Raw genomic sequence first — 27139 nt, 5'->3', positions numbered from 1 at the left:
TATAAATATCTCTCTAAGGTCTGTAATGACTAACATGACAAGAGGAACTGGTGATGCACTACCCAATTTCAACACCTTGTGCATTTTACTATTACAACTTTCAAGAGTAAGTTTAAAGCCGGACTGAGTTCCATTTGTTTTTTTACCGCCCCCCTGCCGACCCCCCGCCCCCCTGCCGACCCCCCTGCCAACCCCCTGCCGACCCCCTGCCGACCCCCCGCCGACCCCCCTACTGTACTGTACTGTACTCTGCTGTACTATACTCTGCTGTGCTGTGATGTCCAAACTTGTGAAACTTGAGGAGAATGACATTCATATCCATAATGATGCATTTCTGTGTAGTACAGATCAGGGACCCATGACACAATTCCGTTACCGTAATTCTGAGGGAGAATTTACCGTAATTCCGTTACCAAAGTTTGCGTCGGCACAGCTCTTCCACTAAATTCGTTTTTGTACATTTTTCAGTGGAAATTGTTAAAGTAGTCCTTGTGCATATACAGTTGAAGTCGGAAGTTTACATACACTTATGTTGGAGTCATTAAAACTCGTTTTTCAACCACTCCATACATTTCTTGTTAACAAACTATAGTTTTGGAAAGTCGGTTAGGACATCTACTTTGTGCATGACACAAGTAATTTTTCCAACAATTGTTTACAGACAGATTATTTCACTTATAATTCACTGTATCACAATTCCAGTGGGTCAGAAGTTTACATACATTAAGTTGACTGTGCCTTTAAACAGCTTGGAAAATTCCAGAAAATGATGTCATGGCTTTAGAAGCTTCTGATAGGCTAATTGACATCATTTGAGTCAATTGGAGGTGTACCTGTGGATGTATTTCAAGGCCTACCTTCAAACTCAGTGCCTCTTTGCTTGACATCATGGGAAAATCAAAAGAAATCAGCCAAGACCTCAGAAAAAAAATTGTAGACCTCCACAAGTCTGGTTCATCCTTGGGAGCAATTTCCAAAACGCCTGAAGGTACCACATTCATCTGTACAAACAATAGTACGCAAGTATAAACACCATGGGACCACGCAGCCGTCATACCGCTCAGGAATGAGACGCGTTCTGTCTCCTAGAGAAAAGTGCAAATCAATCCCAGAACAACAGCAAAGGACCTTGTGAAGATGCTGGAGGAAACAGGTACAAAAGTTTCTATAGCCACAGTAAAACGAGTCCTATATTGACATAACCTGAAAGGCCGCTCAGCAAGGAAGAAGCCACTGCTCCAAAACCGCCATAAAAAAGCCAGACTACGGTTTGCAACTGCACATGGGGACAAAGATCGTACTTTTTGGAGAAATGTCCTCTGGTCTGATTAAACAAAAATAGAACTGTTTGGCCATAATGACCATCGTTATGTTTGCCATCGATAAAATGCAATTGTGTTCGTTGTTCGTAGCTTATGCCTGCCCATACCATAACCCCAACGCCACCATGCAGCACTCTGTTCACAATGTTGACATCATCAAACCGCTCGCCCAGTACAGTTGCCCGGTACAGTTGAAACCGGGATTCATCCGTGAAGAGCACACTTCTCCAGCGTGCCAGTGGCCATCGAAGGTGAGCATTTTTGCCCACTGAAGTTGGTTACGACGCCGAACTGCAGTCAGGTCAAGACCCTGGTGAGGACGACGAGCACGCAGATGAGCTTCCCGGAGATGGTTTCTGACAGTTTGTGCAGAAATTCTTCGGTTGTGCAAACCCACAGTTTCATCAGCTGTCCGGGTGGCTGGTCTCAGCTCCTGCAGGTGAAGAAGCCGGATGTTGCGGTCCTGGACTGGCGTGGTTACACGTGGTCTGCGGTTGTGAGGCCGGTTGGACGTACTGCCAAATTCTCTAAAACAACATTGGAGGCAGTTTATGGTACAGAAATTAACATTCAATTCTCTGGCAACAGCTGTGGTGGACATTCCTGCAGTCAGCATGCCAATTGCACGCTTCCTCAAAACTTGAGACATCTGTGGTGTTGTGTGACAAAACTGTACATTTTAGAGTGGCCATTTATTGTCCGCAGCACAAGGTGTACCTGTGTAGTGATCATGCTGTTTAATCAGCTTCTTGATATGCCACACCTGTCAGGTGGATGGATTATCTTGGCAAAGATGAAATGCTCACTAACAGGGATGTAAACAAATTTGTGCACAACATTTGAGAGAAATAAGCTTTTTGTGCGTATGGAAAATTTCTGGGATCTTTTATTTCAGCTCATGAAACATGGGACCAACACTTTACATGTTGCATTTATATTTTTGTTCAGTGTAGTTTAGAATGGAAAATGAATGTGTGTATGCAATAAATGTTAGTGCATTGAATCGTATCGCATCGATTCATTCCTCTAATCAAACCGAATCACACCAAATCGTCTTGAAAAGGAAAGATGCACATCCCTAGTATCACCAGGAGAGAGTCCCCAGTGTGTTAGAGAGATCAGAACATCCCTAGTATCACCAGGAGAGAGTCCCCAGTGTGTTAGAGAGATCAGAACATCCCTAGTATCACCAGGAGAGAGTCCCCAGTGTGTTAGAGAGATCAGAACATCCCTAGTATCACCAGGAGAGAGTCCCCAGTGTGTTAGAGAGATCAGAACATCCCTAGTATCACCAGGAGAGAGTCCCCAGTGTGTTAGAGAGATCAGAACATCCCTAGTATCACCAGGAGAGAGTCCCCAGTGTGTTAGAGAGATCAGAACATCCCTAGTATCCCCAGGAGAGAGTCCCCAGTGTGTTAGAGAGATCAGCACATCCCTAGTATCACCAGGAGAGAGTCCCCAGTGTGTTAGAGAGATCAGAACATCCCTAGTGTCACCAGGAGAGAGTCCCCAGTGTGTTAGAGAGATCAGAACATCCCTAGTATCACCAGGAGAGAGTCCCCAGTGTGTTAGAGAGATCAGAACATCCCTAGTATCACCAGGAGAGAGTCCCCAGTGTGTTAGAGAGATCAGAACATCCCTAGTATCACCAGGAGAGAGTCCCCAGTGTGTTAGAGAGATCAGAACATCCCTAGTATCACCAGGAGAGAGTCCCCAGTGTGTTAGAGAGATCAGAACATCCCTAGTATCACCAGGAGAGAGTCCCCAGTGTGTTAGAGAGATCAGAACATCCCTAGTGTCACCAGGAGAGAGTCCCCAGTGTGTTAGAGAGATCAGAACATCCCTAGTATCACCAGGAGAGAGTCCCCAGTGTGTTAGAGAGATCAGAACATCCCTAGTGTCACCAGGAGAGAGTCCCCAGTGTGTTAGAGAGATCAGAACATCCCTAGTGTCACCAGGAGAGAGTCCCCAGTGTGTTAGAGAGATCAGAACATCCCTAGTGTCACCAGGAGAGAGTCCCCAGTGTGTTAGAGAGATCAGAACATCCCTAGTATCACCAGGAGAGAGTCCCCAGTGTGTTAGAGAGATCAGAACATCCCTAGTATCACCAGGAGAGAGTCCCCAGTGTGTTAGAGAGATCAGAACATCCCTAGTATCACCAGGAGAGAGTCCCCAGTGTGTTAGAGAGATCAGAACATCCCTAGTATCACCAGGAGAGAGTCCCCAGTGTGTTAGAGAGATCAGAACATCCCTAGTATCACCAGGAGAGAGTCCCCAGTGTGTTAGAGAGATCAGAACATCCCTAGTGTCACCAGGAGAGAGTCCCCAGTGTGTTAGAGAGATCAGAACATCCCTAGTGTCACCAGGAGAGAGTCCCCAGTGTGTTAGAGAGATCAGAACATCCCTAGTATCACCAGGAGAGAGTCCCCAGTGTGTTAGAGAGATCAGAACATCCCTAGTATCACCAGGAGAGAGTCCCCAGTGTGTTAGAGAGATCAGAACATCCCTAGTATCACCAGGAGAGAGTCCCCAGTGTGTTAGAGAGATCAGAACATCCCTAGTATCACCAGGAGAGAGTCCCCAGTGTGTTAGAGAGATCAGAACATCCCTAGTGTCACCAGGAGAGAGTCCCCAGTGTGTTAGAGAGATCAGAACATCCCTAGTGTCACCAGGAGAGAGTCCCCAGTGTGTTAGAGAGATCAGAACATCCCTAGTGTCACCAGGAGAGAGTCCCCAGTGTGTTAGAGAGATCAGAACATCCCTAGTATCACCAGGAGAGAGTCCCCAGTGTGTTAGAGAGATCAGAACATCCCTAGTATCCCCAGGAGAGAGTCCCCAGTGTGTTAGAGAGATCAGCACAATTTCCTTTTTCACAACTGCATGTACACACACGTCAATTGCCCGTACGAGATTTAACATTAGAAAAACAAACATCATGGTTAACCTCATAACACAAACTAGAAAAAAAGGGAGGAGCCATCTAGTCATGTAAAGATTCCACCAGCCTGAGATCTCTGATACGTTATACACAGATTGACACAGGCCGTCATTGGAAATAACAATTCGTTCTTAACTGACTTGCCTAGTTAAATAAAGATTAAATAAATACAAATAATACATGTATCATATCAGAGTGTAGTGGAGGTTTCAGCTTTATAGTTCATTTCACTGGAGCAATACCCCACCCCAATACCCCACCCCAATACCCCACCCCAATACCCCACCCCTATCTGTCTGTCTGTCTGCAATACCCCACCCCTATCTATCTATCTGTCTGTCTGTCTGTCTGTCTATCTATCTGCAATACCCCACCCCTATCTGTATGTCTGTCTGTCTGTCTGTCTGTCTGTCTGTCTGTCTGTCTGCAATACCCCACCCCTATCTATCTATCTGTCTGTCTGTCTGTCTGTCTGTCTATCTATCTGCAATACCCCACCCCTATCTGTATGTCTGTCTGTCTGTCTGTCTGTCTGTCTGTCTGTCTGTCTGTCTGTCTGTCTGCAATACCCCACCCCTATCTGCAATGCAGATGCCTGCCTGCCTGTCTGTCAGCCGAAACTAGAGGCAGAGTAGAGAGAGGAAGTGTTACAGCAGAGATACACAGATCCATCCATCCTAAACACCATGCTGGTTTAGAAGTAGCCTGGCTACCATCCTAAACACCATGCTGGTTTAGTTGTAGCCTGGCTACCAGTCAGTTTGTGCTATCATTCCATTCCTCGCCACTCCTTGTCACGATTGGCAGTGACACAGAGTACAAGGAGTGGATTGTTGGCACAAAACAGGTTGTGGATTTCAGGCTAGAGCAGAGGAAGTGTTACAGCTGAGATACAACGTCCCAAATGGCACCCTATCCCCTATATAGTGCACCCTATCCCCCTTTTCACCAGAGGCCCACAGCTCCATTCACGATGTTAGTATAGTATAGGTCCACTGTACGCATCCTCATCAAGAGAGACAGTCCCAACTAACACATCAAGAGAGACAGTCCCAACTAACGCATCCTCATCAAGAGAGACAGTCCCAACTAACGCATCGAGAGACAGTCCCAACTAACGCATCAAGAGAGACAGTCCCAACTAACGCATCAAGAGAGACAGTCCCAACTAACGCATCAAGAGAGACAGTCCCAACTAACGCATCAAGAGAGACAGTCCCAACTAACGCATCCTCATCAAGAGAGACAGTCCCAACTAACGCATCCTCATCAAGAGAGACAGTCCCAACTAACGCATCAAGAGAGACAGTCCCAACTAACACATCCTCATCAAGAGACAGTCCCAACTAACACATCCTCATCAAGAGAGACAGTCCCAACTAACGCATCAAGAGAGACAGTCCCAACAAACACATCCTCATCAAGAGAGACAGTCCCAACTAACACATCCTCATCAAGAGACAGTCCCAACTAACGCATCGAGAGACAGTCCCAACTAACGCATCCTCATCAAGAGAGACAGTCCCAACTAACGCATCAAGAGAGACAGTCCCAACTAACGCATCAAGAGAGACAGTCCCAACTAACGCATCAAGAGAGACAGTCCCAACTAACGCATCCTCATCAAGAGAGACAGTCCCAACTAACGCATCCTCATCAAGAGACAGTCCCAACTAACGCATCAAGAGAGACAGTCCCAACTAACGCATCCTCATCAAGAGACAGTCCCAACTAACGCATCAAGAGAGACAGTCCCAACTAACGCATCAAGAGAGACAGTCCCAACTAACGCATCAAGAGAGACAGTCCCAACTAACGCATCAAGAGAGACAATCCCAACTAACGCATCAAGAGAGACAGTCCCAACTAACGCATCAAGAGAGACAGTCCCAACTAACACATCCTCATCAAGAGAGACAGTCCCAACTAACGCATCAAGAGAGACAGTCCCAACTAACGCATCCTCATCAAGAGACAGTCCCAACTAACGCATCAAGAGAGACAGTCCCAACTAACGCATCAAGAGAGACAGTCCCAACTAACGCATCAAGAGAGACAGTCCCAACTAACGCATCAAGAGAGACAGTCCCAACTAACGCATCAAGAGAGACAGTCCCAACTAACGCATCAAGAGAGACAGTCCCAACTAACGCATCCTCATCAAGCGAGACAGTCCCAACTAACGCATCAAGAGAGACAGTCCCAACTAACACATCCTCATCAAGAGAGACAGTCCCAACTAACACATCCTCATCAAGAGAGACAGTCCCAACTAACGCATCAAGAGAGACAGTCCCAACTAACACATCCTCATCAAGAGAGACAGTCCCAACTAACACATCCTCATCAAGAGACAGTCCCAACTAACACATCGAGAGACAGTCCCAACTAACGCATCCTCATCAAGAGAGACAGTCCCAACTAACGCATCAAGAGAGACAGTCCCAACTAACGCATCAAGAGAGACAGTCCCAACTAACGCATCAAGAGAGACAGTCCCAACTAACTCATCAAGAGAGACAGTCCCAACTAACGCATCAAGAGAGACAGTCCCAACTAACGCATCAAGAGAGACAGTCCCAACTAACGCATCAAGAGAGACAGTCCCAACTAACGCATCAAGAGAGACATCCCAACTAACGCATCAAGAGAGACAGTCCCAACTAACGCATCAAGAGAGACAGTCCCAACTAACGCATCAAGAGAGACAGTCCCAACTAACGCATCCTCATCAAGAAAGACAGTCCCAACTAACACATCCTCATCAAGAGACAGTCCCAACTAACGCATCAAGAGAGACAGACCCAACTAACGCATCAAGAGAGACAGTCCCAACTAACGCATCAAGAGAGACAGTCCCAACTAACACTACTTCAGAATACGGCTCGAAATGCTTTTAGTCACTCCGAGGAGACACTAGCCACTAGAGAAACTAAGGATGCTGCAGAATCTAGTATGCGTACTGTCAACAACAAAAAGGTCCTAGATGATGCACACTCCTGGCAGCAGGTTGTGTGGAAGCGTTGCAGAATCTACCGATGCAAGCTCTCCAAGCCGTAGCTCTCCAAGACGTAGCTCTCCAAGACGTAGCTCTCCTAGCCCTAGCTCTCCTAGCCCTAGCTCTCCTAGCCGTAGCTCTCCTAGCCGTAGCTCTCCTAGCGTAGCTCTCCTAGCCGTAGCTCTCCTAGCCGTAGCTCTCCTAGCCGTAGCTCTCCTATCCGTAGCTCTCCTATCCGTAGCTCTCCTAGCCGTAGCGCTCCTATCCGTAGCTCTCCTAGCCGTAGCTCTCCTAGCGTAGCTCTCCAAGCCGTAGCTCTCCTAGCCGTAGCTCTCCTAGCCGTAGCTCTCCTAGCCGTAGCTCTCCTAGCCGTAGCGCTCCTAGCCGTAGCTCTCCAAGCCGTAGCTCTCCTAGCCGTAGCGCTCCTAGCCGTAGCTCTCCTAGCCGTAGCGCTCCTAGCCGTAGCTCTCCTAGCCGTAGCTCTCCTAGCCGTAGCTCTCCTAGCCGTAGGTCTCCAGCAGATGTTCCAATAGCGATATCAGAAGCAGTAGAGCAGTAGCTTGTGCAGACTTTAAAGATGCATGCCCTCTTAGCAGTATTAACCCTTATTTTACCAGTTAACTTGACTGAGAACATTTTATCTTTCAAAGCAATGACCTGGTGAAGCATTACAGGGATGAATGAGCCAATTGGAAGCTGGGGATGATTAGGTGGCCATGATGGTAAGATTGCAAATTTAGCCAGGACACCAGGGTTAACACCCTACTCTTATGATAAGTGCCATGGGAGCTTCAGTGACCAGAATCAGGACACCGGTTTTAACGTCCCATCCAAAAGACGGCACCCTATGCAGGGCAATGTCCCCTTCACTGCCCTGGGGCATTGGGATCTCCTTAGACCAGAGGCCCCCCTACTGGACTGCAGGTAGGTTAGTCTGCATGATGAGATTATTATGGATAAGAGTGAGAATATTAGTATTTGTCAAGCATCGATCATCATGTCACCAGAATAAGACCCTCTATATTTATTGGAAAGGAGCATCAAGCTCCTCACCGTACACTTTCACCACCCTGTGAAGTTTATCATAATTTATTATTTATCTGTAGACTAATAAACTGCATGGTTTCCTGAGTCGTAGTGGGAGGCCCACACAACATTTAATTGCGTGACTCCAAGTTTACATCGATATGATGGTTATTATATCAATATTTGTGCATAAAGGCATTTCCACCACCATTTCTCGCATAATTAATTTTGATCTGTCTGCATTTATAAAATTGTACCGAAACTTCCTGTTTCCATGACAGCGGTCATTATTTTTTAAAATATTTTTTAAAATACGGTATGACTTCACTCGCATAAAAACTGTGGCTGGAAATGTGGTTATTGACTCCAACCTGCTCTGTGTAGAAACCTTTTTTAAACCAGCTGGAAATGTGGTTATTGACTCCAACCTGCTCTGTGTAGAAACCTTTTTTAAACCAGCTGGAAATGTGGTTATTGACTCCAACCTGCTCTGTGTAGAAACCTTTTTAAACCAGCTGGAAATGTGGTTATTGACTCCAACCTGCTCTGTGTAGAAACCTTTTTTAAACCAGCTGGAAATGTGGTTATTGACTCCAACCTGCTCTGTGTAGAAACCTTTTTTAAACCAGCTGGAAATGTGGTTATTGACTCCAACCTGCTCTGTGTAGAAACCTTTTCTAAACCAGCTGGAAATGTGGTTATTGACTCCAACCTGCTCTGTGTAGAAACCTTTTTTTAAACCAGCTGGAAATGTGGTTATTGACTCCAACCTGCTCTGTGTAGAAACCTTTTTAAACCAGCTGGAAATGTGGTTATTGACTCCAACCTGCTCTGTGTAGAAACCTTTTCTAAACCAGCTGGAAATGTGGTTATTGACTCCAACCTGCTCTGTGTAGAAACCTTTTTTAAACCAGCTGGAAATGTGGTTATTGACTCCAACCTGCTCTGTGTAGAAACCTTTTTTAAACCAGCTGGAAATGTGGTTATTGACTCCAACCTGCTCTGTGTAGAAACCTTTTTTAAACCAGCTGGAAATGTGGTTATTGACTCCAACCTGCTCTGTGTAGAAACCTTTTTTAAACCAGCTGGAAATGTGGTTATTGACTCCAACCTGCTCTGTGTAGAAACCTTTTCTAAACCAGCTGGAAATGTGGTTATTGACTCCAACCTGCTCTGTGTAGAAACCTTTTCTAAACCAGTTGCCAAGAAGACTGACCATCCCTTACACATCATATGATTTCAATCTATAATGTTGTCAGTGGAGGTCCCCCATCTTTCTGAGCTGTCTCCGTCACCCTGTGCTCTCACCCGTTTACACCCACTAGTGGTAATTTGTTCTCACCTGGGTTTGTTCTGGTTGTCCTTTGATCCAAACCATCCTTTGTGTTTTTCGCCTGGGCCAGAGTCCGAGGCCTGTTCAGACTCATCCAGACAGTTTCTGCTTCGTTTCCTCCCCTGGCCGTCTCTGTCTGACTCCTCCCTGTCCTCCTCGCCCATCCCGTGGCCAGCCTGCTCCAGGGCCGCTGCGATGGCCACCTTCTCCTCCTTCCCTGCCTTGTCAAAGGACCAGCGCCGGCCGTCCGCAGCGGGACCTTTAGGGAGGAGGACAGGGAGCTCCTCTCTCTGCTGGCTCAGGTTCTGAAGGGACTGGGACAGAGGCAGGTTGTTCTTCACCAGGGCTAGAGGATCTAAGGGTATTATGGGGTTCCCCGGGCCATTCCCCGGGCCGTTCCCCGGGCCAGGGTCCAGGGCCGTGCTGTACACATGGCTTCCGTTGATGCAGACAGGCTGAGGCACAGGGATGTTGATCTCTCCAGACTCGTCAGTGAACTCGCATGTATAGGAGGCCAGCTTGGGAGACGACTCTGCCGTATGCTCTGTGGAGGAAGACAGATGCAGGAAAAGTCAAGCAAAGAGGGACAATGTAGGTAATCAAACGTTTAAAGTAGGGATGTAACGACTCACATCGGTCCCTGATTGAAATGACTGCATCGGTCCACGGACCCCAAACCGATCCAAATGTAGCATTGATTGAAATGTTAGGAATCGCTGATTCACTGAAATGTTTTACTCATATTACTCTGCTGATCGTCCTTCAGTGTACAACTAAGCATTGAACTGTGATGACAGTTATTGATCTACAAGTGATTTTGCCTGCTGAAGGCCAGGCAATATCTGTAGCCTAGTCAAACTTGGCAATGTACCCAGCTTCACGCACTGACCAACTCGAGGTAGGAGGACTGTTTCTGATCTTCCTACATCTGTTATTAGGCTTTATTAGTTGAGTGACAACCGATGTATACTACTACTACTACTACTACTGCTACTACTACTACTACTACTACTACTGCTACTACTACTACTACTACTACTACTACTACTACTACTGCTACTACTGCTACTACTACTGCTACTGCTACTACTGCTACTGCTACTACTGCTACTACTGCTACTACTACTACTACTACTGCTACTACTACTGCTACTACTACTGCCACCACTACTACTACTACTACTGCTGCTACTACTACATTTACATTTTACATTTTAGTCATTTAGCAGACGCTCTTATCCAGAGCGACTTACAGTTAGTGAATACATATATATTTTTTTATACTGGCCCCCCGTGGGAAACTTAACAGAGTAGCAGCAGCGTAAAAAGGATGGGGTGGGGGGGCAGTGCAAATAGTCCGGGTAGCCATGATTAGCTGTTCAGGAGTCTTATGGCTTGGGGGTAGAAGCTGTTGAGAAGTCTTTTGGACCTAGACTTGGCACTCCGGTACCGCTTGCCGTGCGGTAGCAGAGAGAACAGTCTATGACTAGGGTGGCTGGAGTCTTTGACAATTTTGAGGGCCTTCCTCTGACACCGCCTGGTATAGAGGTCCTGGATGGCAGGAAGCTTTGCCCCAGTGATGTACTGGGCCGTACGCACTACCCTCTGTAGTGCCTTGCGGTCGGAGGCCAAGCAGTTGCCATACCAGGCGGTGATGCAACCAGTCAGGATGCTCTCGATGGTGCAGCTGTAGAATTTTTTGAGGATCTGAGGACCCATGCCAAATCTTTTTAGTCTCCTGAGGGGGAATAGGCTTTGTCGTGCCCCCTTCACGACTGTCTTGGTGTGTTTGGACCATGATAGTTCGTTGGTGATGTGGACACCAAGGAACTTGAAGCTCTCAACCTGTTCCACTACAGCCCCGTCGATGAGAATGGGGGCGTGCTCAGTCCTCTTTTTTTTCCTGTAGTCCACAATCATCTCCTTTGTCTTGGTCACGTTGAGGGAGAGGTTGTTGTCCTGGCACCACACGGCCAGATCTCTGACCTCCTCCCTATAGGCTGTCTCATCGTTGTCGGTGATCAGGCCTACCACTGTTGTGTCGTCGGCAAACTTAATGATGGTGTTGGAGTCGTGCCTGGCCATGCAGTCATGGGTGAACAGAGAGTACAGGAGGGGGACTGAGCACGCACCCCTGAGGGGCCCCCGTGTTGAGGATCAGTGTGGCAGATGTGTTGTTACCTACCCTTACCACCTGGGGGCGGCCCTGCCAGGAAGTCCAGGATCCAGTTGCAGAGGGAGGTGTTTAGTCCCAGGATCCTTAGCTTAGTGATGAGTTTAGAGAGCACTATGGTGTTGAATGCTGAGCTGTAGTCAATGAATAGCATTCTCACGTAGGTGTTCCTCTTGTCCAGGTGGGAAAGGGCAGTGTGGAGTGCAATAGAGATTGCATCATCTGTGGATCTGTTGGGGCGGTATGCAAATTGGAGTGGGTCTAGGGTTTCTGGGATAATGCTGTTGATGTGAGCCATGACCAGCCTTTCAAAGCACTTCATGGCTACAGACGTCAGTGCTACGGGTCGGTAGTCATTTAGGCAGGTTATCTTAGAGTCCTTGGGCACGGGGACTATGGTGGTCTGCTTGAAACATGTTGGTATTACAGACTCAGTCAGGGACATGTTGAAAATGTCAGTGAAGACACTTGCCAGTTGGTCAGCACATGCTCGGAGTACACGTCCTGGTAATCCGTCTGGCCCTGCGGCCTTGTGAATGTTGACCTGCTTAAAAGTCTTACTCACATCGGCTACGGAGAGCGTGATTACATAGTCATCCGGAACAGCTGGTGCTCTCATGCATGCTTCAGTGTTGCTTGCCTCGGCGAGCATAGAAGTGGTTTAGCTCGTCTGGTAGGCTTGTGTCACTGGGCAGCTCGCGGCTGTGCTTCCCTTTGTAGTCTGTAATAGTTTTCAAGCCCTGCCACATCCGACGAGCGTCAGAGCCAGTGTAGTACGATTCAATCTTAGACCTGTATTGACTCTTTGCCTGTTTGATGGTTCGTCGGAGGTCATAGCGGGATTTCTTATAAGCGTCCGGGTTAGAGTCCCGTTCCTTGAAAGCGGCAGCTCTACCCTTTAGCTCAGTGCGGATGTTTCCTGTAATCCATGGCTTCTGGTTGGGGTATGTACGTACGGTCACTGTGGGGACGACATCATCGATGCACTTATTGATGAAGCCAGTGACTGATGTGGTGTACTCCTCAATGCTGTCTGAAGAATCCCGGAACATGTTCCAGTCTGTGCTAGCAAAACAGTCCTGTAGCTTAGCATCTGCGTCATCTGACCACTTTTTTATTAACCGAGTCACTGGTGCTTCCTGCTTTAGTTTTTGCTTATAAGCAGAAATCAGGAGGATAGAGTTATGGTCAGATTTGCCAAATGGAGGGCGAGGGAGAGCTTTGTATGCGTCTCTGTGTGTGGAGTAAAGGTGGTCTAGAGTTTTTTTCCCTCTGGTTGCACATTTAACATGCTGGTAGAAATTAGGTAGAACGGATTTAAGTTTCCCTGCATTAAAGTCCCTGGCCACTAGGAGCGCTGCATCTGGATGAGCGTTTTCCTGTTGATTAATGGCCTTGTACAACTCATTCAGTGCAATCTTAATGCCAGCATTGGTTTGTGGTGGTAAATAGACAGCTATGAAAAATATAGATGAAAACTCTCTTGGTAAATAGTGTGGTCTACAGCTTATCATAAGATACTCTACCTCAGGCGAGCAAAACCTCGAGACTTCCTTAGTATTTGGTTTTGTGCACCAGCTGTTGTTTACAAATATACACAGACCGCCACCCCTTGTCTTACCAGAGTCAGCCGTTCTGTCCTGCCGATGTAGCGTATAGCCTGCTAGCTGAATGTTATCATTGTCGTCGTTCAGCCACGACTCGGTGAAACATAATATATTACAGTTTTTAATGTCCCGTTGGTAGGATAACCGTAATCTTAAATCGTCCACTTTATTTTCAAAAGATTGAACGTTGGCTAATAGGATTGATGGAAGAGGCAGTTTACTCGCTCGCCATCGGATCCTTACAAGGCACCCAGATCTGCGTCCACGATATCTCCGTCTCTTCTTCACGCGAATGACGGGGATTTGGGCCTTGTCGGGTGTCTGTATGATATCCTTCGCGGCCGCCTCGTTGAAGAAAAAATCTTTGTCCAATACGAGGTGAGTAATCGCTGTCCTGATATCCAGAAGCTCTTTTTGGTTATAAGAGACGATGGCAGAAACATTATGTACAAAATAAATTACAAATAACGCGGAAAAACACACATAATAGTACAATTGGTTAGAGGGCTGTAAAACGGCAGCCATCTTCTCCGGCGCTGTTCTCTGCTACTGCTACTACTACTACTGCTACTACTACACTACTACTACTACTACTGCTACTACTGCTACTGCTACTACTACTACTACTACTACTGCTACTACTGCTACTGCTACTATTACTACTGCTACTACTACTACTACTACTACTACTACTGCTACTACTACTACCGCTACTACTACTACCACTACTACTACTACTGCTACTACCACTACTACTGCTACTACTACCACTACTACTGCTACTACTACTACCGCTACTACTACTACTACTACTACAGATGTTCATTGGCAAACTTCAGACGGCCCTGTATATGTGCTTTCTTGAGCAGGGAGACCTTGCGGGCGCTGCAGGATTTCAGTCCTTCACGGCGTAGTGTGTTACCAATTGTTTTCTTGGTGACTATGGTCCCAGCTGCCTTGAGATCATTGACAAGATCCTCCCGTGTAGTTCTGGGCTGATTCCTCACTGTTCTCATGATCATTGCAACTCCACGAGGTGAGATCTTGTATGGAGCCCCAGGCCGAGGGAGATTGACAGTTATTTTGTGTTTCTTCCATTTGGGAATAATCGCACCAACTGTTGTCACCTTCTCACCAAGCTGCTTGGCGATGGTCTTGTAGCCCATTCCAGCCTTGTGTAGGTCTACAATCTTGTCCCTGACGTCCTGGTGGAGAGTTTGGAATCTGATTGATTGATTGCTTCTGTAGACAGGTGTCTTTTATACAGGTAACAAACTGAGATTAGGAGCACTCCCTTTAAGAGTGTGCTCCTAATCTCAGCTCGTTACCTGTATAAAAGACACCTGGGAGCCAGAAATCTTTCTGATTGAGAGGGGGTCAAATACTTATTTCCCTCATTAAAATGCAAATCAATTAATAACATTTTTGACATGCGTTTTTCTGGATTTTTTTGTTGTTATTCTGTCTCTCACTGTTCAAATGAACCTACAATTAAAATGATAGACTGATCATGTCTTTGTCAGTGGGCAAACGTACAAAATCAGCAGGGGATCAAATAATTTTTTCCCTCACTGTATATATATATATATATATATATATATATATATATATATATATATATATATATATATATATATATATATATATATATATAATAACAACATTAAAAAAAATCCAGAAAAACGCATGTCAAAAATGTTATAAATTTATTTGCATTTTAATAAAGGAAATAAGTATTTGACCCCCTCTCAGAAAGATTTCTGGCTCCCAGGTGTCTTTTATACAGGTAACGAGCTGAGATTAGGAGCACACTCTTAAAGGGAGTGCTCCTAATCTCAGTTTGTTACCTGTATAAAAGACACCTGTCCACAGAAGCAATTAATCAATCAGATTCCAAACTCTCCACCATGGCCAAGACCAAAGAGCTCTCCAAGGATGTCAGGGACAAGATTGTAGACTTACACAAGGCTGGAATGGGCTAAAAGACCATCGCCAAGCAGCTTGGTGAGAAGGTGACAACAGTTGCTGCGATTCTTCGCAAATGAAAGAAACACAAAATAACTGTCAATCTCCCTCGGCCTGGGGCTCCATGCAAGATCTCACCTCGTGGAGTTGCAATGATCATGAGAATGGTGAGGAATCAGCCCAGAACTACACGGGAGGATCTTGTCAATGATCTCAAGGCAGCTGGTACCATAGTCACCAAGAAAACAATTGGTAACACACTACGCCGTGAAGGACTGAAATCCTGCAGCGCCCGCAAGGTTCCCCTGCTCAAGAAAGCACATATACAGGCCCGTCTGAAGTTTACCAATGAACATCTGAATGATTCAGAGGAGAACTGGGTGAAAGTGTTGTGGTCAAATGAGACCAAAATCAAGCACTTTGGCATCAACTCAACTCGCTGTGTTTGGAGGAGGAGGAATGCTGCCTATGACCCCAAGAACACCATCCCCACCGTCAAACATGGAGGTGGAAACATTTTGCTTTGGGGGTGTTTTTCTGCTAAGGGGACAGGACAACTTCACCGCATCAAAGGGACGATGGACGGGGCCTTGTACCGTCAAATCTTGGGTTTTGAAAATGGGTCGTGGATGGGCATTCCAGCATGACAATGACCCAAAACACACGGCCAAGGCAACAAAGGAGTGGCTCTAGAAGAGGCACATTAAGGTCCTGGAGTGGCCTAGCCAGTCTCCAGACCTTAATCCCATAGAAAATCTGTGGAGGGAGCTGAAGGTTCGAGTTGCCAAACGTCAGCCTCGAAACCTTAATGACTTGGAGAAGATCTGCAAAGAGGAGTGGGACAAAATCCCTCCTGAGATGTGTGCAAACCTGGTGGCCAACTACAAGAAACGTCTGACCTCTGTGATTGCCAACAAGGGTTTGCCACCAAGTACTAAGTCATGTTTTGCAGAGGGGTCAAATACTTATTTCCCTCATTAAAATGCAAATCAATTTATAACATTTTTGACATGCGTTTTTCTGGATTTTTTGGTTGTTATTCTGTCTCTCACTGTTCAAATAAACCTACCATTAAAATTATAGACGGATCATTTCTTTGTCAGTGGGCAAACGTACAAAATCAGCAGGGGATCAAATACTTTTTTCCCTCACTGTGTGTGTGTGTATATATATATATATACAGTGGGGGAAAAAAGTATTTAGTCAGCCACCAATTGTGCAAGTTCTCCCACTTAAAAAGATGAGAGAGGCCTGTAATTTTCATCATAGGTACATGTCAACTATGACAGACAAATTGAGAAAAAAAAATCCAGAAAATCACATTGTAGGATTTTTAATGAATTTATTTGCAAATTATGGTGGAAAATAAGTATTTGGTCACCTACAAACAAGCAAGATTTCTGGCTCTCACAGACATGTAACTTCTTCTTTAAGAGGCTCCTCTGTCCTCCACTCATTACCTGTATTAATGGCACCTGTTTGAACTTGTTATCAGTATAAAAAGACACCTGTCCACAACCTCAAACAGTCACACTCCAAACTCCACTATGGCCAAGACCAAAGAGCTGTCAAAGGACACCAGAAACAAAATTGTAGACCTGCACCAGGCTGGGAAGACTGAATCTGCAATAGGTAAGCAGCTTGGTTTGAAGAAATCAACTGTGGGAGCAATTATTAGGAAATGGAAGACATACAAGACCACTGATAATCTCCCTCGATCTGGGGCTCCACGCAAGATCTCACCCCGTGGGGTCAAAATGATCACAAGAACGGTGAGCAAAAATCCCAGAACCACACGGGGGGACCTAGTGAATGACCTGCAGAGAGCTGGGACCAAAGTAACAAAGCCTACCATCAGTAACACACTACGCCGCCAGGGACTCAAATCCTGCAGTGCCAGACGTGTCCCCCTGCTTAAGCCAGTACATGTCCAGGCCCGTCTGAAGTTTGCTAGAGTGCATTTGGATGATCCAGAAGAGGATTGGGAGAATGTCATATGGTCAGATGAAACCAAAATATAACTTTTTTGGTAAAAACTCAACTCGTCGTGTTTGGAGGACAAAGAATGCTGAGTTGCATCCAAAGAACACCATACCTACTGTGAAGCATGGGGGTGGAAACATCATGCTTTGGGGCTGTTTTTCTGCAAAGGGACCAGGACGACTGATCCGTGTAAAGGAAAGAATGAATGGGGCCATGTATCGTGAGATTTTGAGTGAAAACCTCCTTCCATCAGCAAGGGCATTGAAGATGAAACGTGGCTGGGTCTTTCAGCATGACAATGATCCCAAACACACCGCCCGGGCAACGAAGGAGTGGCTTCGTAAGAAGCATTTCAAGGTCCTGGAGTGGCCTAGCCAGTCTCCAGATCTCAACCCCATAGAAAATCTTTGGAGGGAGTTGAAAGTCCATGTTGCCCAGTGACAGCCCCAAAACATCACTGCTCTAGAGGAGATCTGCATGGAGGAATGGGCCAAAATACCAGCAATAGTGTGTGAAAACCTTGTGAAGACTTACAGAAAACGTTTGACCTGTGTCATTGCCAACAAAGGGTATATAACAAAGTATTGAGACACTTTTGTTATTGACCAAATACTTATTTTCCACCATAATTAGCAAATAAATTCATTAAAAATCCTACAATGTGATTTTCTGGATTTTATCTGTCATAGTTGACGTGTACCTATGATGAAAATTACAGGCCTCTCTCATCTTTTTAAGTGGGAGAACTTGCACAATTGGTGGCTGACTAAATACTTTTTTTCCCCACTGTGTGTGTGTGTGTGTGTATATATATATATATATATATATATATATCAGTGGAGGCTGGTGGGGAGGAGCGACAGAAACTTTCAACTGGTTTTCCCCATTAAGCTACGAGTCTGAGTCAGAGGCAGAGCCTTCTCAGGTCTCTCCTCCACCCGTTATGGGGTCTGAGCCGCCGAAGCCTCCCACCATTAGCTCTGACAAATTGAAAACTCTAGTCATTGGAGACTCCATTACACGCAATATTAGACTTTTAAAAAATCATCCAGTGATCATACACTGTTTACCACGGGGCAGGGCTACCGACGTAAAGGCTAATCTGAAGATGGTGCTGGATAAGGCTAAAACTGGCGAGTGTAGATGGTATAGGGATATTGTTATCCACGTTGGCACCAACGATGTTAGGATGAAACAGTCAGAGGTCACCAAGCGCAACATAACTTCAGAGTGTAAATTAGCTAGAAAGATGTGTCGGCATCGAGTAATTGTCTCTGGCCCCCTCCCAGTTGGAGTGATGAGCTCTACAGCAGAGTCTCACAACTCAATCGCTGGTTGAAAACTGTTTTCTGCCCCTCCCAAAATATAGAATTTGTAGATAATTGGCCCTCTTTCTGGGACTCACCCACAAACAGGACCAAGCCTGGTCTGCGGAGGAGTGATGGACTCCATCCTAGCTGGAGGGGTGTTACAGGACCAAGCCTGGCCTGCTGAGGAGTGATGGACTCCATCCTAGCTGGAGGGGTGTTACAGGACCAAGCCTGGCCTGCTGAGGAGTGATGGACTCCATCCTAGCTGGAGGGGTGTTACAGGACCAAGCCTGGCCTGCTGAGGAGTGATGGACCCATCCTAGCTGGAGGGGTGCTACAGGACCAAGCCTGGCCTGCTGAGGAGTGATGGACTCCATCCTAGCTGGAGGGGTGTTACAGGACCAAGCCTGGCCTGCTGAGGAGTGATGGACTCCATCATAGATGGAGGGGTGCTACAGGACCAAGCCTGGCCTGCTGAGGAGTGATGGACTCCATCCTAGCTGGAGGGGTGCTACAGGACCAAGCCTGGCCTGCTGAGGAGTGACGGACTCCATCCTAGATGGAGGGGTGCTACAGGACCAAGCCTGGCCTGCTGAGGAGTGATGGACTCCATCCTAGTTGGAGGGGTGTTACAGGACCAAGCCTGGCCTGCTGAGGAGTGATGGACACCATCCTAGCTGGAGGGGTGCTACAGGACCAAGCCTGGCCTGCTGAGGAGTGACGGACTCCATCCTAGCTGGAGGGGTGCTACAGGACCAAGCCTGGCCTGCTGAGGAGTGATGGACTCCATCCTAGATGGAGGGGTGCTACAGGACCAAGCCTGGCCTGCTGAGGAGTGATGGACTCCATCCTAGCTGGAGGGGTGTTACAGGACCAAGCCTGGCCTGCTGAGGAGTGATGGACTCCATCCTAGCTGGAGGGGTGCTACAGGACCAAGCCTGGCCTGCTGAGGAGTGATGGACTCCATCCTAGCTGGAGGGGTGCTACAGGACCAAGCCTGGCCTGCTGAGGAGTGACGGACTCCATCCTAGATGGAGGGGTGCTACAGGACCAAGCCTGGCCTGCTGAGGAGTGATGGACTCCAGACTAGCACAGTCAGTGTAGTCAGCTTAGCTATCCCCATTGAGACCGTGTCTGTGCCTCAATCTAGGTTGAGCAAAACGAAACATGGCGGTGTTTGCCTTAGCAATCTCACTGGAATAAAGACCTCCTCCATTCCTGTCATTATTGAAAGAGATTGTGATATCGCACATCTCATAATAGGGCTACTTAATGTTAGATCCTTCACTTCCAAGGCAGTTATGGTCAATTAACTAATCACAGATCATAATCTTGATGTGATTGGCCTGACTGAAACATGGCTCAAGCCTGATGAATTTACTGTGTTAAATGAGGCCTCTCCTCCTGGTTACACTAGTGACCATATCCCCCTCGCATCCCGCAAAGGCGGAGGTGTTGCTAACATTTTTCGACAGCAAATATATATAAATTTTAAATGACTGCGTTTTCGTCAAGGTTCTAGTCATGAAATCTATGCAGCCTACTCATTCACTTTTTATAGCTACTGTTTACAGGCCTCCTGGGCCGTATACAGCGTTCCTCACTGAGTTCCCTGAATTCCTATCGGACCTTGTAGTCATGGCAGATAATATTCACATTTTTGGTGACTTCAATATTCACATGGAAAAGTCCACAGACGCACTCCAAAAGGCTTTCGGAGCCATCATCAACTCAGTGGGTTTTGTCCAACATGTCTCCGGACCTACTCATTGCCACAGTCATACCCTGGATCTAGTTTTGTAACACACACACACACACACACACACACACACACACACACAGGCCCAGCTCAGAGAGGCCCAGCTCATGAGCTCCATCAGCAGCAGATTTAATTTATAATGGACATGTTTATGGAACAAATGTTAGTGCATCGAATTGTATCACAATTCGTTCCCCGAATCAAACCTAATCAAACCGAATCAAACCTAATCATTTCAAACTAAAACGTATCGTTCCACTATCGTACAGAGCCCATGTATCTAGATACATGTCGAATCGTCTTGAAAGGGAAAGATGCACCTCCCTAGTTTAAAGTGATTAACTGGTGATAAAAACCTTCTAATGTTACTATGATTTGTGGATATTGGTTAGTCAACAGAGTTAGTAGGAGGTCCTTTATTCCACTAGAAGGAATAACTAATTATATAGTTCCTTCCTCTCACCAGGGCTGTCTGCGGTGAAGTTGCTGCTGTTGCTAGGCGAGTTAGACAAGTCAGACACCACCACAGAGATCCCAGCGGTGGGACTGAGACTCCCTCCCCTCGACGACGACTCACTACTCTCCGACCCTAGCGACGTGCTCGACCTCGTATCGGACGACTTCCTCAGTTTCCCTCGCAGGAAGAAGTTCCTCATCTTACTCCTCCGCCCCTCCCCTCCTTCATCATCCTCATAGTCTTCCTCCCCGCCGCCGTCACTCGGCAACCGGTTCCTCATGCGGGAAACAGGCCCGTAGCCGCCCACGACGGCGGAGGCGGAGTCTTCATCAGAGTCATTGCTCCTCCTCCTCCTGCCTTTGATGCGGTCCTTGATCTTGCCGAAGGTGGACCGGGGCTTGTCCTTACCCAGGGAGAGGTCGTACATGCTGGCTGTGAGGTTGTTCTTGGTGAACTGCACCGTCACCTGGACGTCCCCTCGCTCCTTCTCCTTCTTCCCAGTCTTAGAGTTCAGCTTGTACCACCTGGGACAGACAGAGGGACAAAAACAACAGACTTCACTTCAGACTTGATCTGATGTAGACGGCTTTAATGAGCAAGGATTTGTTCTAGTTTCAGCTTCAATAGGTAGAGATTTCTAAACATATGTAGGAGTGCTTTAATCTGATTGTCTAGCATTTCATTATTTTAAACTTCAATAGTTAGAGATGAAAACTGAATTTCAATGGATCTAGTCTCAAACCAACGGTATAACTGTACAAATAAATACCCCATTAAACTCCAATGGGGTGCATTAAACTCCAATGGGGTGCATTAAACTCCAATGGGGTGCATTAAACTCCAATGGGGTGCATTAAACTCCAATGGGGTGCATTAAACTCCAATGGGGTGCATTAAACTCCAATGGGGTGCATTAATTAAACTCCAATGGGGTGCATTAATTAAACTCCAATGGGGTGCATTAAACTCCAATGGGGTGCATTAAACTCCAATGGGGTGCATTAAACTCCAATGGGGTGCATTAAACTCCAATGGGGTGCATTAAACTCCAATGGGGTGCATTAAACTCCAATGGGGTGCATTAAACTCCAATGGGGTGCATTAAACTCCAATGGGGTGCATTAAACTCCAATGGGGTGCATTAATTGACCGTTTCCTTGAGCTGGAGACATAAAAGGTATCAGGAGAGACCGAGGAGAGACTGAATTAACTTATTGTTCATCTGAACGAGGTTAATCTGGCCTCACGTCCAGGGAGAGAGTGTGTGTGTGTGTTTGTCCTACTAAACACACACCCCGATGCCCCGATCCAGTGTGTGTGTGTGTGTGTGTGTGTGTTCGTTCAGATTTCCCATGATACATTCTGGCCACTTGTCGTCATCAGACCTGTTTTCCTCTCCTTGACATATGCTGCATCCCAAATGGCAGCCTATTCCCTCCACAGTGCACTACTTTTTACCAGAGCCCTATGGAGGGCACTACATTGAGAATAGGGTACATTTGGGACACAGCCTCTTCTAAACCCTGGCAAAACAACCACCAGGAAAACAACCTAACAATGAGTGGCTACTGGCTGGCCTTAACACAATGACCATGTGACAACAGCATAACACGGTTACCGTCATTGGCCATTCATAGATATGCCGCTGTGCTGCTGAAAACATCCCAAAAGGTAGTAGCTTTAAACGGGTAGTAGTTCTAAACGGGTAGTAGTTCTAAACGGGTAGTAGTTCTAAACGGGTAGTAGTTCTAAACGGGTAGTAGTTCTAAACGGGTAGTAGTTCTAAACGGGTAGTAGTTCTAAACGGGTAGTAGTTCTAAACGGGTAGTAGTTCTAAACAGGTAGTAGTTCTAAACGGGTAGTAGTTCTAAACAGGTAGTAGTTCTAAACGGGTAGTAGTTCTAAACAGGTAGTAGTTCTAAACAGGTAGTAGTTCTAAACGGGTAGTAGTTCTAAACGGGTAGTAGTTCTAAACAGGTAGTAGTTCTAAACGGGTAGTAGTTCTAAACAGGTAGTAGTTCTAAACAGGTAGTAGTTCTAAACGGGTAGTAGTTCTAAACGGGTAGTAGTTCTAAACGGGTAGTAGTTCTAAACAGGTAGTAGTTCTAAACAGGTAGTAGTTCTAAACAGGTAGTAGTTCTAAACAGGTAGTAGTTCTAAACGGGTAGTAGTTCTAAACAGGTAGTAGTTCTAAACAGGTAGTAGTTCTAAACAGGTAGTAGTTCTAAACAGGTAGTAGCCTTGAACTCTGTCAGGTACTGAATGAATCATGGGAAATGATCACATTCATTCTGTAGATATGCTGCTGCTGAAACCAGCCCAACTGCTATTAGCCTTAGTAGCTAGTGTTATAGTAATTGTCAGGCAGATCTGAACCATTTATATTAAATATAAATTGTATTTGTCACATGTTTTGTAAACAACAGGTGTGGACTAACAGTGAAATGCTGACTGACGGGCCGTTCCCAACGACGCAGAGAGAAAGACAATAGAGAGATAATAGAAAAGTAAAAACACATAATAATAAAAGTAATAATAAATACACAATGAGAAACTTGGCTATAAACAGGGAGTACCAGTACTGAGTGGATGTGCAGGGGTACGAGGTCATTGAGGTAGATACTGTATAACTAGGAACAGATGGTAAACAGTAGCAGCAGTGTATGTGATGAGACAAAAAAAGTTAGCGCAAAAACGGTCAATGCAGATTGGTTAACTATTTAACTAATAGCTACCAGAACTAACTATACTGAACAAAAATATAAATGCAACATGCAACAATTTCAACGATTTTACTGAGCTACAGTTCATATACAGAAATCAGTCAATTTAAATAAATTAGGCCCTAATCTATGGATTTCACATGACTGGGCAGTGGTGCAGCCATGGGTGGGCCTGGGAGGGCATAGGCCCACCCACTGGGGAGCCAGGCCCACCCACTGGGGAGCCGGTCCAGCCAATCAGAATGGGTTTTTCCCCACAAAAGGGCTTTATTACAGATAGAAATACTCCTCCGTTTAATCAGCTATCCGGGTGGCTGGTCTCAGATTATACCGCAGCTGAAGAAGCCGGATGTGGAGGTCCTGGGCTGGCGTGGTTACACGTTGTCTGCTGTTGTGAGGCCGGTTGGACGTACTGCCAAATTCTCTAAAATGACGTTGGAGGCGGCTTATGGTAGAAATTTACAATACATTCTCTGGCAACAGCTGTGGTGGACATTCCTGAAGTCAACATGCCAATTGCACGCTCCCTCAAAACATCTGTGGCATTGTGTTGTGTGACAAAACTGCACATTTTAGATTGGCCTTTTATTGTCCCCAGCACAAGGTGCACCTGTGTAATGATCATGCTGTTTAATCAGCTTCTTGATATGTCACACCTGTCAGGTAGATGGATTATCTTGGCAAAGGATAAATGCTCACTAACAAGGATGTAAACTAATTTGTACCCAAAATTTGAGAGATAAGCTTTTTGTGAGTATGGAACATTTCTGGGATCTATTATTTCAGCTCATGAAACGTGGGACCAACCCTTTACATGTTGCGTTTATATTTTTGTTCAGTATATTTATCAGTCTTATGGCTTGGGGGTAGAAGCTGTTCAGGATCCTGTTGGTCCCAGACTTGGTGCATCATTTCTGCTTGCCGTGCGGTAGCAGAGAGAACAGTCTATGATTGGCTGGCTGGAGTCTTAGAAAATGTTTAGGGTCTTTCTCTGACACCGCTGTCATGACTCTCATGTGATGGTTTCACGTGAGAAGCCCAAGATCGGAATACAGAGGAGCAACAGTCTACAGATCTCCCTCTCTCTCCCGCAGAACAGAGGAGGGATTGACAAGGGGGGGTTTATGACCCCTCGCGCCAAATCCTACATGGTTTGCTAGTATTGGAGATCTGAATGTGTTACAGGGACAGAACCCTAAACGACCAAAGGTGGACACTGGAACAGTATATTTCAACATCCAAATGTTGGGAGTGATGAAAGAGAGAATTAGGAAAATTAATGTTGATTTTGTGACGTCATTAAGACTTTTATAAAAAAGTTATAATGAAAACATTGCAACTTGAGGAGCTTTCATACTGTGCATTTCAAGTTTGCATTCATTATAATGCGTAGGAAATATCCAGGAGAAAGATAATATTTTTTATATAGATAGGAAGATGATTTTGGTTCTTTAAAACGAAAATCATAGTGTTCAGAATATTTGCACCAGTAACTAGCCACGCCCACGGGAGCTCAGAAAGCGTGTCCGCATGACGTAAAACAACCTCTTTCCCAGATTAACAAACCAGCCGACATGCAGCGCAAGCTGAATATGGCAAAATGGTTTAAAGGCTACAGACCAGGAAGACTAGACGGACCTCAAGCTGCAGCGAGGTCCATATTGGTCCCGACCCTGAAAATCAACACGAGGTGAAGACGACGAAGTTGCCTCCACTAACAATCAATGTTACGGCTGAGTAGCTGTTCTAAGTACTGTATCTAAGAAGGTGAATTTAAGTGGGACCATCCTGTTACTCTCTTCAAGCCATCGTCTACTACACTGCTTTCATCACCCCACAGGGGAGATTAGCTGTCCTCAGAAGACCACTTCCAGAACGAGTGAAAGTAAACAGACAACTAAGAAGAAGGACATTGTGACCTCGTGGACAATCAGAGCCTTACATCTAAGGCCCATACGAAAGAGAAAGCCCAATCGACCCCTTTCCACAAAGGCCTGGGTCCAACAGAGATACACGTAAATAATTGCATTAGTTCTTACCAAACGGGTGGCAGTTCGGGGCAAGGTATTAGGATTACTGTGAGCGTAGTTCCATGTTTATCCAAGTGTTCTCTCTCTCTCTCTCGCGCTCTCTTTAACTCGCTATTTGTTGTAACAAGTGTCATATTGTGTTAGTCTGCTAGGGACCCGTTTTCATTGTATTAAGTTCTAATCCCTAACCTACACGTGTATGTGTTTGTATCTTGTGTTGTCATTTTAATTAGTTAGTAAATAATTAATTAAATCAATTTGTGTGGTACGGAATGATCAGTAAGACCCGGGTTCGTGCAGACTTAAAGCGCCTACGACTTTCAGAATGAGACTGATATGAGGTAAATTATTAATAAATGACTTAAATGATAAGAGATATCTAGATAGCTTTAGAGTTAACTCGGGAACCGGTAACTCGTTAAACACATTTTCCCATGGTGCCCCAAATTCCTAATGAGTTAATTGTTACATTATTAATTTAATCTAGTAACAATTAAACATAGTAGGTAATTATTCGATAAATAATAGTCATCACAATAATGAAAGTCACGCCAATGCAATGGTGATTGAGTCATCTATTGGGGAGGTATGCGAATTGGAGTGGATCCAGGGTGTCTGTGATGATGGTGTTGATATGAGCCATGACCAGCCTTTCGATGTGAGGTCTTACTCACATCGGCTACGGAGAGTGTGATCACAGTCGTCCGGAACAGCTGGTGCTCTCATGCATGGTTCAGTGTTGCTTGCCTCGAAGCAAGCATAGAAGGCATTTAGCTCGTCTGGTAGGCTCGCGTTACTGGGCAGCTCACAGCTGGGTTTCCCTTTGTAATCCATAGTTTGCAAGCCCTACCACATCCGACGAGCATCAGAGCCGGTGTAGTAGGATTTGATCTTAGTTGTGTATTGACGCTTTGTCTGTTTGCAGGATTTCTTATAAGTGTCCAAATGTGTGTCCCGCTCCTTGAAAGCGGTAGCTCTTGCCTTTAGCTCAGTGCGGATGCCGCCTGTAATCCATGGCTTCTGGTTGGGATATGTACGTACGGTCACATTGGGGACGATGTCGTCGATGCACTTACTAATGAAGCCAGTGACTGATGTGGTAAAACTCCTCAATGCCATCAGATGAATCCCAGAACATATTCCAGTCTGTGCTAGCGAAACAGTCCTGTAGCTTAGCCTCCACTTCATCGGACCTGTTCCGTATTGAGCGCGTCACTGGTACTTCCTGTTTGAGTTTTTGCATGTAAGCAGGAATCAGGAAGATAGAGTTATTTGCCAAATGGAGGGCGAGGGAGAGCTTTGTATATGTTTCTGTGTGTGGAGTAAAGGTGATATAGAGTTTGTTCGCCTCTGGTTACACACGTAACATGCTGGTAGAAATTAGGTAAAATGGATTTCAGTTTCCCTGCATTAAAATCCCCGGCCACTAGGAGCGCCGCCTCTGGATGAGCATTTTCTTATGGCCTTATACAGCTCGTTGAGTGCGGTCTTAGTGCCAGCGTCAGTTTGTGGTGG

At 45.9% G+C, this 27139-nt stretch overlaps 1 protein-coding gene and 1 long non-coding RNA gene across 3 annotated transcripts in view; one reads left to right on the top strand and one right to left on the bottom strand.

Annotated features, from left to right (window-relative positions):
- rab11fip5a (RAB11 family interacting protein 5a (class I)) overlaps positions 1–27139 on the bottom strand; it is a 77486-nt gene that overhangs the window by 16469 nt on the left and 33878 nt on the right. For both annotated transcript variants that reach the window (XM_041857706.2, XM_041857707.2), the window contains exons 2-3: positions 20878–21395; positions 9627–10161 (exon numbers count right to left, since the gene is read on the bottom strand). In XM_041857706.2, coding sequence (XP_041713640.1) covers positions 9627–10161; positions 20878–21395 — 1053 coding nt within the window. The remainder of the gene's footprint in view (positions 1–9626; positions 10162–20877; positions 21396–27139) is intronic.
- The window catches only part of LOC121546421, a 45342-nt gene continuing 43668 nt past the window's right edge, over positions 25466–27139 (top strand). The window contains exon 1 of the long non-coding RNA XR_005996385.1: positions 25466–25609. This is a non-coding gene — a long non-coding RNA (uncharacterized LOC121546421). The remainder of the gene's footprint in view (positions 25610–27139) is intronic.

The sequence above is a fragment of the Coregonus clupeaformis genome, chromosome 25 (genome assembly GCF_020615455.1).
Source record: "Coregonus clupeaformis isolate EN_2021a chromosome 25, ASM2061545v1, whole genome shotgun sequence".
Classification (NCBI taxonomy): domain Eukaryota; kingdom Metazoa; phylum Chordata; class Actinopteri; order Salmoniformes; family Salmonidae; genus Coregonus; species Coregonus clupeaformis.
Note: the sequence above shows the minus strand (reverse complement) of the source record. Positions and strands in the feature narration are given on the sequence as shown.